Here is a 21,018-nt window from a genome sequence, read left to right as displayed (position 1 = left end):
CGAACCTTTAACCCAAGAAAAGCACTATGATGCCACTTTCTCCTGTAACTGAAGCTTTAGAGACCTCTTGTAACTGCAGCTCCAAATACCTCTGAATCCAGTAACATCAGAGACCTCTGGTATCTATAAACCTCTCGTCCTGTAAGACGGAGACCTTTCGTCCTCTTTCTCTAGAAACCTCTCGTTTTCTAACACCAGAAACGTCTCGTTCTCTGACACCAGATACCTTTCTTCCTGAAACACCAGAAACCTCTCGTTCTCTAACACCAGCGACCTCTCGTCCTGTAACATGTTAACACCATAAACCTCTCGTTCTCTTACACCAGAGACCTCTTGTCCTGTAACACCAGAAACCTCTCGTTCTGCATCACTAGAAACCTCTATTCTTGTAACACTAGAAACATCGCGTCTTGTAACACCAGAACCCTCTCGTTCTGTAGCACCAGAACCCTCTCGTTCTGTAGCACCAGAACCCTCTCGTTCTGTAACACCAGAAGCTTCTTGTTCTGTTACACCAGAAACCTCTCATCTTTTAGCACCAAAAGCTCTGATTCGTGTTCAACAACTGATAGTGCTTTCTTAAAGCTGTATATACATGTACATTATGTCTGGGACATAAGATAATCTTATGTCCCAGATTATCTATATAAAGAAATGTCAGCAATGATTACAAACGTTAAGTTAAATTATAAAACAATTTATTCACCAAACATTTATTACAAACACAATAATACATGTATTGTACCACAACTAAGATTACGTAAAATCCTTTGAAACTTTTTTCATAAGTCTCTCAATTTTATTAATTAAAGTGAGTATCATGCACTGTTCATGAAAATTTAATTTGAATGAAGGTTTGAACTGGATAAAATGAACTGTTCAAGTCACTCCACGAATAAAGAAGCTATTTCTTCAGCCGAAATTACCGCATCACCATCTTTATCAAGGGAGGTAAATATTTCAGTTAAATCTTCTGGAGACAATGGGTCATCACCCCTTTCCTGAAGAAAATAAGAATTATTATTAGAACTCACAAGTTAAATATGTTATGTTGAAATTATTTTTTGTCCAATAGAATTGCAGTTTATCAAATGAAGCATAACACTTACATTCGTAAATCGGCTAAATTTAATAAGCCTTGTAAATCGACAATTTTATAAAAAAAATTAAACACTAAATTGATTATTGTTAATTACATTGTACATAGTAAGCATGTACGTTTACATGTACATAGACCAATCAAATTTTGTACATGCTTACTAATTAACACTAATCTGCACATAAAGGACTGACATTCAATATATTTGCTTTGAAAAAAATGCATGAAAAGAAATGTATACGAAATTATTTTTACAAGACAATATAGTTATAAATCAACTTTTATAATTTATCATCGTCAAATTATATATCAGTTGCACATACTTTAAAGTCCGTGAACAGTTAGGACCGGGAACCGAGTCTGACCCTGCTGCTGTGACCTCCGCAGATCAAAGACAACATTTCAAGTTTTAGATATGTTACATTTACCGTATTTTGAATTGAAAACATGTACTAACCACGCCGTCATATTTTTTTCTACATTTCAATAGAACGTTTGACATGCATCTTTTCGCTATATTTAAATCTGAACCATACAATTATTTTTATGTGAACGTTGAAATCTACCATATTTTTATGGATAATACCATTATTTTTTGATATGGCATTATTTGTTCCATACCATTATTTTAATCAACGTGCAAGTTGGAAGAAAACAGGTACCATACAGTGTACATGTCTTTTAATCAAAATAAAACATCTACCATACCATTAGAAACTGTTCAAACTGTTCCTTAGTTAGGCAGTCGTCATCATTTAACTCCAAGTTCTGTAGAATGGTTTTAACTGCGTTCATAATATCTTCATGCCTTTCCTGATAATACAGAATAAATTTACAAAATGATATTTGAGCCGCGTCATGGCAAAACCAACGTAATGCGTTTGCGACCAGCATGGATCCAGACCAGCCTGCGCATCCGCGCAGTCTGATCAAGATCTATGCTGTTCGCTTACAAACCCTATTACAAGTAGAGAAACTGAAAGCGAACAGCATAGATCCTGATCAGACTGTACGGATGCGCAGGCTGGTCTGGATCCATGCTGGTCGCAAACGCATGTTGGTTTTGTCATGACGCGGCTCATATTTCTATTGGTTTAATGAGAAAGTTTTGGTCATAACCGGCTGGAACAGAAATTAATTGATCATCTTTTGCAAACAGATTGTATGGTACTGATCAGGCTCTATACTGTTGGTAGCTCAATAATTGTATTTTGATACTGAAATCTTTTAAAACTTTGATTTCCAGTTGCTCTAGATTTGTAATAAAATATTTATTATATACTTATAAATGAAACACTGAGAAATATATATGAAATAACATGCGTATTTTCATTTTCCGTATTTTCACTGTAAAAATTTATTTTTCACTACACCGGTGAAACATATTTTTCCGTATTTTCACAGGTGTCTTGCCGGACTACTTTCTTTTAAATTCATCCAATACACCAATTTTAAGTGGGAGATTTATATCGTTATGTCAAAAAAGAAAGGAAGTATATAATAAACAGAAAATTCAAGTTTTTTTCTATTAATACATGATTTATTTTCATCTTGTGGTATGAAATCATCATTTTTCACTCGTGGCTTCCGCCACTCATGTAATATTTATTTTCATACCACTCAATGAAATAAATCCTGTATTTATAGAAAAAAAATTGAATATCCTCACTATATAGCAGGTTAACCCATTACTTCATATACACGCCTTTTAACGCCTTTTTCACCCCCACCCTTTTTGTTGTCTCAAATGATGAAAAAACGCCTTATTTAGGCCCCAAACACTTGTTTTTGTTTGAGAAATGTTGTTAAAAAAAGTGACCTCTTTTTCGGCGCGGCCCCCCAACCAAAAGATACATCAGGGGGTTGCCAGAAGGGGGATGTGCCCCCTTCTGTTTGGGGGATTTGAAGGGGGGCGGAGTCCCCCTCATCGCCAAGAAAATTTTGGACTTGTGAGAGGCTGTAAATGACCCCAGATTGATCATAAGGTAACGTGTAACCAACGCTGAAAAGCATTTGACTCTATCTCAATCCATTGAAAAGTTGCAGCACTTTGAAATCAATTTTGATGGAAAAAATCAACGCAAAATAGTGATTTTTGGCAATTTTGAGATGTCCCCTCGTTGCCATGGTAACAGAAAATTTAAGCCTGAGCATGTTGTTTCAAGGGCAATGGTCCAGTCAACATTTGTGCCAAGTTTGATTAGTGTTGAAGCAGTTTTTATAGTATTATAGCAATTTGAACTTGTAACGGGAGACTTTTCAATGAAAACAGCCATTTTTCACAAAATGCTCATGAAGCAATGGGTTAAGGTTTAGAAAATAAACTTCTTTTCTCACCAATATGTGTCGATTAAAGCACTCTGACCAGATTTAGTTTATTGCTGGGCAAGTGATTTTAGTCCAGCTTTTTTCCAATTACTTTCGTAGGTTCGAATCTGAAGAAGTATACTGTGATGCTTTTCTTTAAACCCTTACGAATTATCATTACAATGACATGAAGAATTCAAGTTTAATTCACCCACCTCTCTATTTCTATATAGCCCGGCGACTAATCTTTTCAGCTCCTCAAAATCCAAATCCCCATCTTGATCGCTGTCGAATTCATCAAGTTTGTCCTGCACTTCCTTTCTAGACAAATTCAGTCCAAATATTTGAGCCATTTCTAACAGCTTATCAATTTTTAATCCCCCAGTTTCTTCCCCGCTTAATTCATCGTAAACTTCTCTCAGATGCGTTTCTTCTTCTTCAGTTAATTCGGCCATTTTTAAATTTTAATCAAATTAATATCGGCTCCGACCATGAAATAAGCTGTGTGATATTTTTAAACAGAATTTTAACCATACTTTAAGTGGAAACAATGTAAAACCAGATATCCAATAAGCGTGTATACCTACAAACAATCAAAACTTGTAATTTGATTACAGACCGCTATGTAGATTCAACTAAAAGTAATGTAAAAAGATATACCTTATTTTTAGATATCGATTTATCTTTTTTCAAAAAAATGAAATATCTATTTAGATAAGAAACAAAATACGATTTTAGATAATATTAATTATTTAAAAGACTTAATTGGTTAATTAACCTTTTATCATGATGAACTTGTCAATTTGGATAAAACCATTCGTTATTTTAAAGCAGCACGCCTCCAGATTTATGTTAATTTTCATAAAAATTTAGAAAATTTATTTAAAAGTAAAATAATGTGAGGTGAACAAATAAAGTAATTTACATATTGCAATCGGCACTTACAATCCACGAATATTACCAAAAAGTGGCCAACATATGCAAAAACAGCCCTAACTTACTGCGTTAGTAACGCAGTAGAAATATGGTGATAAAATATTGCAAAAATCAGTGTTAAACCGCACATAACATGAAGAATATAAATTGTACCTTGAATGTTTTAACCTTTCTTATTTTTTTTCTCTCAATATTGATTTAATTGAAATCTTTTGGCTCATCTGGAGGCATGCAGCTTTAAGTGAAAATTTCAAAATACATAACTGACCGAATAGCGTACAGTGCAGGCAACGTACACGCCGGCTGATCTTTGTTTGCGCTGGTTGCAGGAGTCGAACCTGTTACTGCCAGTTGGCTATAAAATGGGTTAATTACTTATGTTTTAAAAGCTATTCTAGGATTACAAAAACTGCCGATAACTATTCTTCTCAAAAGGATATAAGTTTTTTTCCAGACATCCAGAGTAAAACATAGCCTTTCATCTTTAATTTACATTTTTCTGGCTAGGTTGTGTTAATTTTTGCTAGGCCTTCCCAGCGATATTAAGTCAGAGAAGGGTAATTTGACGGGTATATCATATATACTCGTATTTGCTTTCGGCCAGTCACTGAACGTTAACTGTTTCATACATGTAAAGTGACTTAAACATTTCGTCTTAACTGAACTGTATCAGTCATTCCAGGGCCTGCAAAGAATACGAAATCCACAATAAAAAGATGTTGGGATAAATGGGATTTAAAAGATAAACCGTAATCAATTAAAAATCATCACAAACAAAAACCGACTTAAAGACTATCATTTTACAATGGATCGATTTCACATCCGCTTTCCCAGCTTTTTACCTTTTATGTAATTTCATTCTTAAGTAAAATGAAATATATAGGACATTTTTATTGGCAAATATAATTGAGCAAATATAACATACTTTAAATCTTGTTTATCTTGAAAGTAGTTCTTCCGCCCTATTTTGTTAGATACAAGTCGGCAAACATCACATTTGACAGCGTATTGATTTATAGTTCTAGTAAAAAAACTATGAGTGAGACTAAAAAAAAGGATTGGAGCACCACACTAAATACACAGACACTTGGGGATGTGGAGCTTATGTTATGCGCTGAATTATGGGTTCTACTTAAGGTGGATTGAATCTCAACACAATGTTCCGTTTTATATTTTAATGTTTCTTTCTTAGTGGAATACCACAGATAATATATAACATATACACAGGTTATCCTGATGTTAACAAATTGATATTAAAAACAGTAACGATTATTTCTAGTGGAAAGCCACAATACAATGTTATCACTTGGAAATCCAAAATCTAACTGACTCTAAATTTTCTACATGTATCTTTACAATAATTCTAAAATTGATTTCGTTTTAACTGACCAATAGAATTTTAACCTTTTTGTGTCTTAAATAACAAAATGACCAATCAGGTTTCAATACAAAATAATGTAACATAGCAACATAGAATTTATAACAACAATCATCACCTGGATATTTTATCAGTCATAAGGTTTAACAACATGATAAGTACAGACAGCTTAATTGACCTTATCACCTATATATTGTAAAACGTTTAGCACAGTTGATTGGACAAAGAGGAAAAGCCGCATTTTAATCATCCAGTTACATAATTTTAAATTTGACATCTGTTATTGAAACATATACAATTTGTAACTTAACATATTTGAAATTTCACAAATTTTGTTTTAAAAATATGACCTTTTAGAAAATGATTATATATATAAATATTTGTGTTTAAAAGAAAATCATCATGCATATTTATTCTTTTTTTTTTAAATGAATTTTATCATTTTTCGGCTGCACAACACTTCTCCCTCCTTTAAGACTATTTCACTCCTGTGAAATGAAGCATAAATACTATTTAACAAAAATAAATATCATTAAATCAGAATACTGTTTACATAAGATATTCAGTTACAGAAATATATACTTGAATATAAAGCACCGATTTTGCTGAAAAGCGTAAGTACCATTCACTAATAATAAATATCCTAATCACTGTCTTATTGTAAACAACACAGTCTTAATGACGTCTATTTCTGTTGTATTGTCCCCTCTGTCCTTGTTGTCTTCCATGATGATATTGACCTCTCCATTCATGTGGGAAACCGGTCTCGCATGTACTTGAAAGATCTTGATTTCTGTTTCCTCTTTTTCGACAAAGATATTTAGTTTTGTCTTTCAAATGAGCAATCTCGTCTCTTAAGTTGTGGTTTGCATTTTTAAGGTCATCTATTTGGTCGTTTTTCCTTGATTCTATCATTTCTATTTCATAGGCTTTCTGGTTGTGCTTCAATCTCAGTTGTTCATAGTCGTCATTTAGTTTCTTAAATTCTAATATAAGTTTGTCCATTATCTCTAGTTTTGAAGAGTCAGTCCGAATTTTTTCCTTTAGCGAGTTGTTGTTTTGAAAAAATGTTTCTTTAAGTTGACTTATTTCTAATTTCTTTATGGAAACCTCATCCTGTAGTTTTTCATTAAAATCCTTAAGTCTTTGATTTTTAAAAACAAGGGCAATATTTTCTGCTTTTAAACCGTAAATAGTTTTAGTCATTGAATCGGTCAAAGATTTCAACTTCTGAAATTCTGCTGTTGAAACATTACTTACAGAATTGTTTGTTTGGTTCTTCTTAAAGTAGGCATCGTCTTCATTGTAAAACGGAAATGTGTATTCAGCTGTCTTGCGTCTGATGAAAGTTGTCATGCGTTCCTGATCGCGTAGTTTTGAGTGGTTTGACTTTTGCCTAACTGCTGGACGTAGACAAACTCGTGCAAAATGTCCAATTCTATTACATTTGTTGCATCTTGCCATTTTTGCACAACACTTCTCCTGTCTGTTATTATGATAAAGTCCACATTGTCCACATGATTTTTCACTTCTGAATGGTATTCCATATGTGAAACTCATTGTTGTTCTTCTTGGGGAATTTGAATTCGTAGTCTCGCTTGCTAAATTGAGAGGTTGGGAAAGACACTGATTCCCGCCACGTGTTATGCGCTAAATTATAGGTCCTACTGGAGGTGGATTGAATCTCAACACAATGTTCCGTTTTATATTTTAATGTTTCTTTCTTAGTGGAATACCACAGATAATATATATAACATATACACAGGTTATCCTGATGTTAATAAATTGATATTAAAAACAGTAACGATTATTTCTAGTGGAAAGCCACAATACAATGTTATCACTTGGAAATCCAAAATGTAACTGACTCTAAATTTTCTACATGTATCTTTACAATAATTCTAAAATTGATTTCGTTTTAACTGACCAATAGAATTTTAACCTTTTTGTGTCTTAAATAACAAAATGACCAATCAGGTTTCAATACAAAATAATGTAACATAGCAACATAGAATTTATATAAACAATCATCACCTGGATATTTTATCAGTCATAAGGTTTAACAATATGATAAGTACAGACAGCTTAATTGACCTTATCACCTATATATTATAAAACGTTTAGCACAGTTGATTGGACAAAGAGGAAAAGCCGCATTTTAATCATCCAGTTACATAATTTTAAATTTGACATCTGTTATTGAAACATATACAATTTGTAACTTAACATATTTGAAATTTCACAAATTTTGTTTTAAAAATATGACCTTTTAGAAAATGATTATATATATAAATATTTGTGTTTAAAAGAAAATCATCATGCATATTTATTCTTTTTTTTTAAATGAATTTTATCATTTTTCGGCTGCACAACACTTAAATGCCTTTAAAATCCAGCACATGTATCGTCACTTCCGGGAGACCCAACATATATGACCGCCAAATTCAAATATTTATATTGTACATTATGTAGAATAAAAAAAACAAACTTGGGAAACAGCACACTATGCATCTTTGTAATTGTTTTATTACAAATAAACGTCTTTTAAACGAGCGATTGCAGATAGAATGCTCGAGTAGTCAAAAGCATGTACACCGTTTGTGTACCGGCTTGTCAAGCGCTCCACGCAGAGGGTACGCAGAGTCGGGAACTCTTCTCGTATTGCTCGGACAGAAATTCGGTTTTATTTAAATGTTGATTTTCATATTAAAATGTGATGTATAAATGTTTATTCTGATTGCATCTACGATTCGATATTCTATTGTTTCACGGTAAGGTTTATTTAATTTAAAAAATGTTGAATAAAAAAACAAAAATTATAACTAAGAAATATTTTCATTTATTTATTTTCTTTGTAAATTTCTGAATACTTTGCTTACTGTTCGGGTATGTTAGTCGAGTGAAGAAATAATATGGCCTTATATAACCTGTTTTAAAAACATATTCAGTATCATTTACTTAATATAACATCAAAAGAAATAGAAATTTATTTACAACATGTTTTTGTTGTATATATGACAATGCATTTAGTTTAACACTGAATTTTCTTAAGAAAGCGTGGTAATTTTGACAGTTGGCATAAGCGGTAACCATGGAAACTGCCCGTTTACAAAAAAACTAACAAGTCAACATATATTTTTATTTCTTTTTTTTGAATCCACCATAAACTGTTACTTGATATATCAAAAATGTAGAAAATTCTATGAAAGAAATTTCTTGATAGCTTTAATAATTTACAGAGTTCATGTTTATTTTTCTCATTTTTTGTTCAGTTAAAAAGCATGAAAAAACTCATTTTTTTTAAAGAAATATGTTCCAATTATCGTTTGTTTTATACAGAACCCTAAGATAAAGCAAGCTTTGTATAAAATTATGTTTATTGTGTGTGTAATTAGCTGTCTTATACATTTTTGTAACACAGTTTGGCTATTTTGACAGTTTTGAGATATACGGTTACCATGGAAACTGCCATTTTAAAAAAAATCCAACACGTCAACATATATTTTCTTTTTATTTTTGAATTCGTCATTAAATTTTACAGAACATACAAAAAAATTAGAAAATCGTATGAAAGAAATTTTTCAATATCTTTAATATATTCACAGAATTCATGTTTATTTTTCTAATTTTTTTGTTCAGTTAAGGAGCATGGAAAACTCATTTTTTAAAGAAATATGTTCAGATTATCATTTGTTTTATATAGAATCATTGGATAAGTTTATCTTTGCATAAAACAATGCTTGTTGTGTGTATTAAGCTATCTTATACATGTTCTATTTTTTTTTATAATACAAATCGGCTATTTTGACAGTTTTGAGATATACGGTTACAACGGAAACTGCCATTATACAAGAAATCCAACACGTTAACATAATAATATTTTTCTTTTTATTTTTGAATTTTCCATTAAATTTTACTTATCATACAAAAAAAATGGAAAATTCTATGAAAGGATTAAATTTTCATAAAACTGTAGAAAACGTCTTTAATAATAATTTATACGGTTTTATTAGTTTAGGGCATTCATGTTATTGAGACTTGATGGTTAACGTTTTTTTTCATATTTGTAAAAATTGTTTGAAAACAATTTATCGCTGTATATAATAGATGTCCCATTCGTCTTTAAACATTAATATGAGCCGCGTCACGACAAAACCAACATAATGGGTTTGCGACCAGCATGGATCAAGACCAGCATGCGCATCCGCGCAGTCTGATCAGGATCCATGCTGTTCGCTATCAGTTTCTTTACTTGTTATAGGGTCTGTAAGCGAACAGCATGGATCCTGATCAGACTTCGCGGATGCGCAGGCTGGTCTGGATCCATGCTGGTCGCAAACCCATTATGTTGGTTTTGTCATGGCGCGGCTAAAATTAATGACAAAAATAGTAAATTAATGTTATTTACCAAAATCATGCTACAATGTCATTCTCTATAATGAATTTCTGTATAAATACTATATATTTTGGGTTTGAAGCGTAATTATATTTTCATATATTGAACGAAATTAAGACGCCGACAACACCGAGTAGTTTTAAAACAAATCATATAACTGGAAAACACTCTGGAAATTACAATTACAGATATTCTGGACATTGTTAGATTGAAATAAGTAGATTTCCTCTATTAGTCATTCATTTGACAGATACTTTATAACGTTTTCATAGTTCTCTATAACAGCCATTTTGAAGTCTAAATGCTATAACCTGACCCACGTGGGTCAAGTTGGGAAACTTTATAAAGAGAAAAGTTTTGTTCCTCTGACTGCTTAGTGTTTTTATTTCGAGGACATTTATAGAATATTGAAAGAGAAATTCAAATCTTTGAAATGAAAATTTTGCCTGTGTCTCCCTACACTAAAGAATTGAAAAGCATAAACTAGTACCATATAATTATGTTACCTATTCAGGTGATATCATGATTTTTTACCGATATTATAAACGTTGCTTTAATAAGGTTCAAATACGCTGTTTTTACCACTGTCTTCAAGTTACATTACGCTAAATCTGTCTGGTTGAGTTCATTTGACTATACAAATGTATATTTAAAAAGATTGACTATTATAATGGCCATTGAACAATAGTTGATTATGAAAAATGCCAAGGATAAAATATGATTGATAAATTGCCTGAAATATAAAAGGCCTGCTCCACTCTTATTTATAAACGGAGCATTAACGACATATTCCGAAGGATATCTATAGAATTTATTGTGATTCATGTGGGCTAGTGATTATTCACATGGACTATTATCTATAATTTAAAATTGAAACCTATTATGGAAAAATTTCAAGTTGATTTGACTTTGACATTTTCATCCACCATTCATAATGTCACTTTAATTTATGTTTAACTATGGATCTCTTTTTTGTTATTTCATACTAGGTAATGAGCGTATACGTCAGTTTGCCTCTTTTTTTCTCTCCAGATGGGCCCAATATACTTTTTAACCATGCGTAAAATCCAGATATCGTACAACAACTCAACTTCCTAAATGACCAAGGTTAAACGATAGGTCCAGATGGTAAAGGGACACACGGACCTGACGCTGTGCTGTCGATGGTAGACTGGACATTGCAAAATCAAGTTAATCAGACTCCTGCCTTGTCGATACACTCGGTATTATTTATAGCAAACTATTTACAATGATATAATGAAAAAACGGTTTGCAATAGTAACTATTATGGCTAAACTACCATATTACACAATCGGAAATGCATTAGTACTAGGAGTATACTACTTAAATACCAGTAACACTCACTGTAACAGTACTTGTCAGCTCATGCGGTATTAGTACAAATACCAGTATTGTACCAGTACTTTTATTTTGGAAGTAATTAAGTACCAATACTTTTATATCACCATATTTTGCATACAGACTGTTTAATATAAATTTCCAAAACAAAGTTTTCTTAATATAAAAGTATAAAGATAAATAGGATGATATATGTGATAAAACTTTACTCTTTTAATCTTTTATGAAAACCAAAGTTGTCCCTTATTAATGCAGTACCAGTGCCACATATTGAGACAGTAATTCAGTACCAGTACAAATAGCAGCAAATTTTTATGCGAGTAATTCACTGACAGTACACTTGTACCAATACAGTACTTGCAAAATAAATGTACCAGTAATGCATGTCTGTACACAATTAAAAATATCAGTTACTTAACTTGTTCTTAATATTTTCTTCAAAATTAAAAGAAAACACCTTGCATATTACCTATTATTATAGCATAGTGAATAACTAACATGGAATTAATATTTCAGGTTGAAATAAGAACCGTTACCATTTTGTGGCACTTCATGACTGGACAGAATGAAAAGATCGAGTATCATATGAAACTACCAGGTACTGATTTAAGAAACCTTCATTACTTACTTCTAGGTATACTCGGCATTCTAAACTGATTTTAACAGTCTTATCTGATGTTCCCAATGAAAAAATACTGATTTTCCCAATGAAAAAATACTGATTTTTCCCAATGAAAAAATACTGATTTTCCCAATAAACATTGTAGTTTTGTTAAAAAGCGCATACAATTTTCTTCTCTTTAATCGTAGCAGGTAAGGCTTTTTCAAAATAATTTTAAATGATCTTTTAAGGACATGCTTTGTGTTTAGTTGATGTGGGATTTGCACATCTAAAAATTAAATTCCGTAGGCATGATGTAGAAACACTACAACAGCTAGCCGATGTATTAGAGAAATGCTGTATGGTACCCTCATGCAGTGGTCATGGCAGCAATGGAAACCCTTTCTAGATATTTTTCAAGTATAAGGTAAACTATGTTTATCGCACTCAAATGAAAATGTTTTAAATGAAAATGTTGTTTACTTTAAAGTCGGAGTTGCGGTACCACAGAAAGAGAAAATATCTTATACATGAAAGTTTAAGGGTGTAATGTTTCTATTAATCGTTTACCAGTAACTTTAATTTACTTTACTTACATTTCTCTTATAGCATGAAGTAAAAAATGTCCATACCATATAATTAGAACGTATTCATGGTCCTTAAAGAGTATATTTAAGCCAAATCAAGTAAAACATTTTAACATGAGATAAATTGTATATCATTCCTTTACAATTAAATTAAATTTATATGTTGGGATGGTCTTAATTTTTTTTATTATTTTACAAACTGACAGTAACAGTATGTGAAAATCAGTCACGTGACCATGTTTACGGAGCTGTCCAAGTTGTTCCATTCTTTTAACTAAATATGTTTAAATGTGCACAGAATATTTAATATTTTTGATTTATAGAGGCATATTAGGAAACACGTCTGTAACAGTTGTCATTACGGATATTTATCATTTTCTTCTGACAGAACATTCCAGCACATTCGGTTTCAGTCAGGCACACCGGGTGCGGTGATGGCCAGAATAACACCCGATTCGCCGGTCTCCTATCGGTAATTCCCGGTCTCTTCCGGTCTATTTTGACCGTGATTTACTAGTGACCGGCGAAAAGTATCACACGTTTATTGTCCGGTCTCTCAGATGTTTGATACCGTTACAGAACAGAACAGAACAAATATTTTACAAATAAATAAGTTCTTTTCCAAAATGAATGTTTGTCACATAGTTTGGTTACAATAATTAATAAACACAGATCAACTCTCAAATTTAATGATAACATACAATTCGAAAAAACAACAACAACAATAGCATGTTTCATATTACTTATATGAGATAAAACAACAAATATGTACAATAATTGAGTAAAAAGGTACATTTTTATGGTATTAATATGACACCATCAACTTTGAAACATTTTATTTACTTTGTTATTCGTGTTTAGTAAAGATGCTGAATTATTCTAATTTATGAATTATTCAATTGATTGATAATTTAAAAAAATGATAAAGAAAAATACAAATGTACATGTACATGGTTTAAGAATAAACAATATTATATATTGAAAGATTAACCATAATTTACTGACTTTTTCCAGTTATTTTTTGACTTATAATCGTCGGTCAATATGACAATTGAATTCTTAAAATTTATTTTACAATTTTAATAAAAACTAGAACTATCACTAAAGATGGTCTTAATTCTGGAGTATGTAACTACTGACTTAAAGAACAGAAAATTCCGTTCTTTTAAAAATGGTCTTAATAGCAGGTGGTCTTAAATCTGAGTTGGTCTTAAGTAGGGATTCTACTGTAAATACAAATACAAAATTTAGGTTAGAATGAAAAGAATTGTAAGTGCAGAAAACTTACCCTTTTATGTACTGATATAAACAAAAATAGCGCACATGTACTTAAAAATGAAATGCATCTGAAGACATAAGAAAAGTTAACTAATTCTCATTCTTAAACTTACGTCTTTTAGGATGAAAATCATCATTTACATTATCATTGCCTGATTCACCTTGATATGAGTCTAATTCCCTATCATCTAGTCCAGAAAGATCTGAAAGTACATTCGCGCTTTCATCAGCAACATCAACTCTTTGAGCTGCTGAATTTCCCCTGTTATCGTCACTGGGATTTGATGTTTCTGAATTAAAGTCTTTCACAGATACAATTTGTTTAGGCACAGTTTCATCATCAGGGCCAGCCACAGTTTCATCATCAGGGCCAGCCACAGTTTCATCATCAGGGCCAGCCACAGTTTCATCATCAGGGCCAGCGTCTATAAACAACGTTGATAGATCGTAAACTCCGCTGTCACCGTAACTAGATGTACTTGGTAAAGATACAATAGAAAACCCACTATCAGGTTGCTTTTCTTGCGCGCCAATTTTCAACATTTCAATCTGTAAGTCACAATTTCCAATGCTAGATTTACGACTATTGTTAAAATCTTCAGGCTCATTTCTCCGCTTTTTTTCTTTTGTTTCATTTTCACAAGGTCTGTCCTTCCGTTTGACCTTTTAAGACTGGTTTCCCTTGCTGTTATCTGAAAAGTACTTAGATCAGGAACTTTCTTTTCCTGTGTTTTCTCATCATAACTCACATTATGCTCACTATTTCTTCTTGAATTATTTACCAAATTAGCTTTTGCTTTGTCGTTATTTCCAATTGGTTTGATATCTTCTGCGCAACCTGATGCTCCATTGTTGTCTTTATCGGGATATTTGACTACTTCCCTAGTATTCTTTTCAGATTTACTGTCCGTGTGTATAATATCCCTAGATTCCGCTCTATCTTCAACAGAAGGCTCAGCCTGATTACTTTCTTCTACTTGATGAATATTATTTTCTACATCAGCTCTGCAGTCGGTGGCACTTGACTGACTAAGGCTTGACTGACAGATTCTTATGTCTTCACATCTACAAACGAAACTATTCCTGTCTAGATTTATATCATCTTGCAGCATTCTTGCAATATCTGTATGATACCCAGATGACTCTATAACTCTAGCAATGGTTATAATAACATCTTGATATAAACTTGGGTTATTCACTACCTTAAACAATTCATTCCAAAGTCGCTCCGATGTCGTGGGCTGGCCTGGCTGATCTTCCTCGCTCACGATATTAACAAATGGTAGCAAAAGCAAACCATTAGAACACTGGGGAAGATGATCAGTTATCAGAGAAATATTCACTCTTTTACTAAGATTACAGCGAAGACACTGTGATTGGTATGTAAAATTTGAATCATTTAAATGACGATTCAAAGAGGTAAATATACTTTTTACAGTATCCTGATAACGTGTACGCATTCCATAAATAAACATAAGCATCGTGTGAGTGTCTCTGTTTAGAAGCATTAATAAAAGTCTTATTGTGCACTGTGATTCACTGGAACGGGCATAACACAATTCCTCATTGGTAACCGTGCAGTTTTCAGTCATGAATGAGTTGTCTATCCGATTCAACTGTACGAAGTTTTCGTACATTGCTCTAACTAGACATGCTCTGAATCGTTGCTCGTCTAAATGACAAAAAAAAAAAAAGACGAAAAACAAGTAATGAATGGGAAAACATGTAATGAACGAAAAAATAGCCAATGAACGTTACAAAAACATGCAATAAATGACAAAAAAAGGTAATCAATAAATTTAAATAAAAGCAAGTATGTACCATTCCAAAATCTCAGCAATTCAAATCAAGCTAGCTGATAACAAAACTCTTTTTAACAAGCAAGGTACGCAAAGCGTTGTTGACGGGTGTACTATTGATGATATTCATAATAAATACGAAAAGGTATTTTCATGTAAAAAAATCGGATACATGAGATAAAGAGATAGTAGTAAGTAACACAATTTTGAGTGACAAAATCTATCTGTCTCAGCTAACATTATGTACATTAAATATGAAATATACTTAGTTAATATCTTGTTATTTATATATACTATATAAAAAACGAAACCACAAATGCTTTAATACCTTCGATAGAGCTTGTATAATCTCCTGTAACTGTTTCATTCACCCATGTTTCAAAACTCTCAGCTTCAGGATTTGTCTCTAGACTCGTGCTTGTCGCGCCTTCATTTTGGGTAGCCTGGAATAACCATGTTGGCAACACATATTGTATACTTTGTAAACTTGGTATATATTCTGCATACGGCGCTAAATATCCAGCAATAAGAGATGGCTGGTTCGTTTCAAGTCTAATCTCGTCTGCGTCTGCATTAATAGGAATATTTACATGAACAAAGTCATGTGTTATTGAATCAGGGTTATCGTCCGTATGCTCTGAAATTGGAGGATCCGGTCTAGCAGTATTTTCAGCTTGGGAATTGCATGCTGTATCGACAGAAAGAACGCTGCACGCGCCGTCTACCTCTGTGCTTGAAGTCAATTCCGACATTGTGTATGCCGCTAAAGAGCACAGCGAATGGAATGCCGGCTGGTTTGCATGAGAGTCTACTTCTTTCTGAAAATTAAGTTAAAACTTAAATAGTATGGGTTGAGTACTGTGACATTGTTGATTACAATACTCAATAAAAAATTGGACGAGTAGACAGGTTTTCAACTATAAATATTAGCCGAGTCTTATAGATGTTCTGCAGCTGTATTAAGTCGAGTCCTATAGAATCAGTAATGTTTTCAACAATATAATTTCATATGTCATTTTTTATTTTGACATAACTTGGTAAAACTTACAATGAGGATTTTAATATGGATGTTTTTAAATCTGAAAGTGAAAACGAGGCTCAGGTGTAACGGAGTCCAATATACAGTGACTTATTACGTAATCGTGGTCGAGGGGTTAGAGCCGATGATTTCTAACCCAGTTACCTCTCTGGCGTGGGTTCGATCCCCGGGAGATGCTTTGGTAGTTTAGCGCAAAGGAAGGAAGTCTAGTGCTGGTGTAACTCTCTAGGAACGATGGTTAGGAAACTACCCGCATATATGACTGAAATACTGTTGGGAAAAGGCGTAAAATGAAACAAACAAACAAACAAAACGTATTTTTTCTTTTCTGGAAATCAAAATGAGGGTACATGAAATACTATCGTGATGTGATACATATATGTATGCATTTTGTGGAACCGAGCCTTAATTGATAACATTGTACATTTGGAGCTAACACGGCGTGAACGCTGGATTTTTATTTGGTTACATTTCAAAATGTGTTTACTATCAGACAGTAAAGTTTATATTTCAATTTGTTAAACAGAGCGTTTCATGAGAAAGCTAAGAAGCTTACAATATTTACTTTACATGAATGAATAAGCAAATTAACCATCCACTACTTGTATTTAGGCAATAAATATTTAAGGTGATTCCGCACAAGAGGGTCCATAGTGAAAGCTGGCGAATTTTCATAGACAGAGGAAGCTCATAATGTTAATTGATGAATACATGTACTTTGCAAAAATTCTTCAAAGGCTAAGCATTAAGGAGTAATAAACATGAAACTGAAATTTTAACAAAAATAATATTTACCTTGAATTATTAAATTTCTAAATATCAAACAGAGTTTGAACTTTCTTAGAGTGCAAACAGATCTTATTTCCAAATAAATGCCCATCAAAGCATACATTGTGTGTAAGAAGGCGCTCACCAGTTTAATGGCTTATGAACTTCCTCTACAATGAAAATGCAGTCAAATTTTAAAATTCAACTTGTATTTCTTCTAACAGTGAAGTGGGTTTGTCTACCATGTATACAAGAAATAGATAAAATATATTATTTTATGTCTCTTGCATTATATATACTTTCTAACTCATAACGCAGTGGCCATTTTTTCAAGATCAGAGAAACTGCCTTATTTTAATTTAATTATATTAGATATTTGTGTTTGTTGAAAAAAAAATAGCACCTGTCTGCACAACAAGACTTCAAATAGGATTTGCCATTTATGAAATGTGCATAAAACGTTACAAAAGACTTCACTTGGTCTTCAGAAATTTAGTGATTCCAGATAAAAAGTTTATAAGTTAACTGTTATAATTAACAGTTTTGTATTTATTATCCCTTAATGCTTAGCCTTTGAAATGTTTTTTTTTTCGTTCATCATTTTACATTGTGATTTTAGTCTTAATTAATATGAAAATTGACCTTCTTTCACTATGGGCCCTGTCAATGAAAATCAAACAAGGATGACGATGCAGAATCACCTTAAAATCAATATATGAGCCGCGTCACGACAAAACCAACATAATAGGTTTGCGACAAGCATGGATCCAGACCAACATGCGCATCCTCGCAGTCTGATCAGGATCCATGCTGTTTGGTTACAAACCCTATTATAAGTAGAGAAACTGATAGCGAACAGCATGGATCCTGATCAGACTGCGCGGATGTACAGGCTGGTCTGGATCCATGCTGGTTGCAAACCCAATATGTTGGTTTTGTCATGACGCGGCTCATATAGCTTATAAATTCCTGACGGTAAAAAATGATATCGTGCACTTTTTATTCAAAATAAACGAAAATACAAGTCTTACTCATTCAACCATAGGCACTTGATGGCAAAAAAGTTTTTTTATCGACATGCTATTGTCACCGACTACCCGCCGTGATTTATATATTTTCGCGATAGCTCAGTTGGTTATACCACTGATTTTCACTCCTGAGGTTCCGGGTTCGATCCTGGGTTATAACCTTGGGATTTTTCAGAGACACTTTCAGTGTTTCCCACCTACTAACCTAGAGGTGTACTGGTAAGAAATCCAGGTAATCCTCGCATGTATCAGTGCTATACTTTGGACATGTTTACAAAAGAACCAAGGGGTCTATTCCAGAGCTAGGGACTGGTTCCCAGATTCCCTTGTATCTCATAGCTGTCTCTTAAAAATGTATACAATGTATACCTGCTTAGAGTGATCGTAAACTATTTTAAAGCAGTAGTGTAGATCTAGAACTAGAACATTTTTCTTATCTATACACACACATATATCAATTCATTCAAAATGATTTATCTACCGACAAAACGCCCTTTTAAAAAAAATATATATCTACTGTGTATATATAAATTTATATGTTACACAGCAGATAGATCTAGATACATGTATCTATTTTAAAAAAGGTGTTTTGTGCATTCAACTTCAAAATACTTGTCGTCAGGTAAACAATTGTATATTACAATAAGTTTTACTATACGCCTCAAGCGTTAAAAGCACGAGAAAAACACAAAACATGAAATAGATAAAAAGAAGAAAACCCTTACACTTCCAAAATAAAACTCCAAAATTGATTTAAGTATGTCACCACTTTCAGTAAATTGGTTTTAAATATTTCCTGAAATTCTAAAAATAGCTACGATTAGTAGGTCAACTTAAAAATAGAAAATCAAGGGAGGATATCAATGCAAATATCGTAGTTATCTGGAGTTCCTTCCCCTTATACTACTAGTGAGAATGACGTCTGGATTGTCAATACGTTTAACAATAATAATATCAATAATGATAAACTCTTTATTTAACGAAGGTAACTTATTAAGAAAATACATCAAAGCATTAGATACAACAAATATAATGCAAAATCTTATTTTCAACAAGGCCTTCAATAAAACATAAAAATAACAACGGACATATTCAAGCAATTGTATTTAGATTTTATAATACAACATTCAGTACATCTTAATCAACAAAGAAGACAAACATGATATTATGATATAGTATAGGTAAATTTTCTAACCACAAACACGGACATGTGCTCTTTTATTAATAAACATCCACTTATCTGATAATTAGAATTAAATATGCATCGCTTTGAATTCGTATTCTGTCTGCTGCTTTTTGTGTACTGCTGATATTGTAGAAATTTGTAGTATACTGTGCTCCTCTTAGTTCACGGTACTTTTAATTAACGTACGTTTTGAAGCAACATGAAACTTATGGTACAAAAAATGTCATAAGCTGTAACATATAGGTATTTTCTGCTGTGTGTGACGCAAGGAAACAACAATATATTTAGTCAAAATCAGTTTAAATGAGCCAGACGTAGACTATATGTCGGCCATTTTGAAAACAATATGTCATCATTTAAATCGCGGTAATGGTGTTTTATTTCAGTTTTTTCGTGTTTCAGTTAAAATTTCTACATGTTATTTTGCATAATTTTGAATATTAAAAATATCTTTACATTGTTACTCAAAATGTATTTTTTCAACGAACAAGAACATTTAGAAAATGATGATTGTTTCAGACATACGCACTCATTTAATGGACTATATAATATTGCTTTTTGCAGAAGTTTGTAGAATATGTTGTTCTGTTTTACGTAAAAATCTAAAGATTTAAAATATTTTGCACATAAACTTTGTTGTATAGGTTTATGAATAAAATACGTCAATTCTGGCCAATTTTAGCATTGGTCACATAAAAATATGCCATTACCATGAAATAAGTGATAACGCGGAATTAGTGATGTTGAGTATATATACTTTATTTACTTACCCACTGCTTATTTTGTGTAATAACAGACTTAGCTACTTAACTTTATTTGGATATCTCTGATTCCTTATGGAGAAAATAGTGTTTGATTTTAATTATATAATTATTGTACAGCAGTAGGTAATTATTGGCTAAATGATGTCAAATTTAATAGCAAAGATGATACCAGATATTTTTAAAGTTTGATAATAAAAAAAAACTACATGGTAAATGTATTTTATATTTCGCATTATCAACCAATATATAGAATGTTTAGAAAATTTATGCAAACTTTGAAAACAGCCCTTCATTATGGTAAATTTTAGGGATATTTTGAATAAGGCTTTTTATAAATAAGAGTTTAAAGTGGGTGGGGTAGTATAACATTTTTATACATATGGAAAACATTTTGTTTAGAAACAATCATTTTGCTCGTGTAATTTGTTACCTGAATGTTATTATTTCTTTCTTAACAATGAGCAATAGGAAAACATTTTTCGTAATGATGAAT

The 21,018-nt window shown here is 32.2% G+C and overlaps 2 protein-coding genes and 1 long non-coding RNA gene across 4 annotated transcripts; 1 reads left to right on the top strand and 2 right to left on the bottom strand.

The window, feature by feature from the left end:
* Positions 1 to 681: 681 nt before the first annotated feature.
* LOC132729145 (troponin C-like) lies at positions 682 to 4,017 on the bottom strand. Its single transcript, XM_060714888.1, has 3 exons — positions 3,622 to 4,017; positions 1,808 to 1,912; positions 682 to 1,001 (listed from the first exon to the last, which is right to left on the bottom strand). The coding sequence occupies exons 1-3, from the start codon at positions 3,859 to 3,861 to the stop codon at positions 885 to 887; spliced, it is 462 nt and encodes a 153-aa protein (XP_060570871.1). The 5' UTR covers positions 3,862 to 4,017; the 3' UTR covers positions 682 to 884.
* A 4,353-nt stretch (positions 4,018 to 8,370) lies between these two features.
* On the top strand, positions 8,371 to 12,074 carry LOC132729142 (uncharacterized). The gene is made up of 3 exons (XR_009625573.1): positions 8,371 to 8,491; positions 11,149 to 11,339; positions 11,992 to 12,074. It is a non-coding gene; the product is annotated as an uncharacterized LOC132729142 (long non-coding RNA).
* A 1,262-nt stretch (positions 12,075 to 13,336) lies between these two features.
* Positions 13,337 to 19,413, bottom strand: LOC132729144 (uncharacterized). Of its 2 annotated transcripts, XM_060714886.1 has the most exons (4): positions 19,301 to 19,351; positions 17,575 to 17,717; positions 16,069 to 16,558; positions 13,337 to 15,613 (listed from the first exon to the last, which is right to left on the bottom strand). In XM_060714886.1, exons 3-4 carry the CDS (start codon positions 16,490 to 16,492, stop codon positions 14,478 to 14,480), a joined length of 1,560 nt encoding a protein of 519 aa, XP_060570869.1. In that variant the 5' UTR covers positions 16,493 to 16,558; positions 17,575 to 17,717; positions 19,301 to 19,351; the 3' UTR covers positions 13,337 to 14,477. The 2 variants fall into 2 exon arrangements, with proteins under 2 accessions (XP_060570869.1, XP_060570870.1); XM_060714887.1 differs by lacking the exon at positions 17,575 to 17,717 and having other exon boundaries at positions 19,301 to 19,413.
* Between the last annotated feature and the right edge of the window lie 1,605 nt (positions 19,414 to 21,018).

This window comes from Ruditapes philippinarum, unplaced genomic scaffold, assembly GCF_026571515.1.
Source record: "Ruditapes philippinarum isolate M1 unplaced genomic scaffold, ASM2657151v2 ctg1843_1_1_1_1, whole genome shotgun sequence".
NCBI lineage: Eukaryota > Metazoa > Mollusca > Bivalvia > Venerida > Veneridae > Ruditapes > Ruditapes philippinarum.
This window is presented reverse-complemented; position numbering and strand designations above follow the sequence as displayed.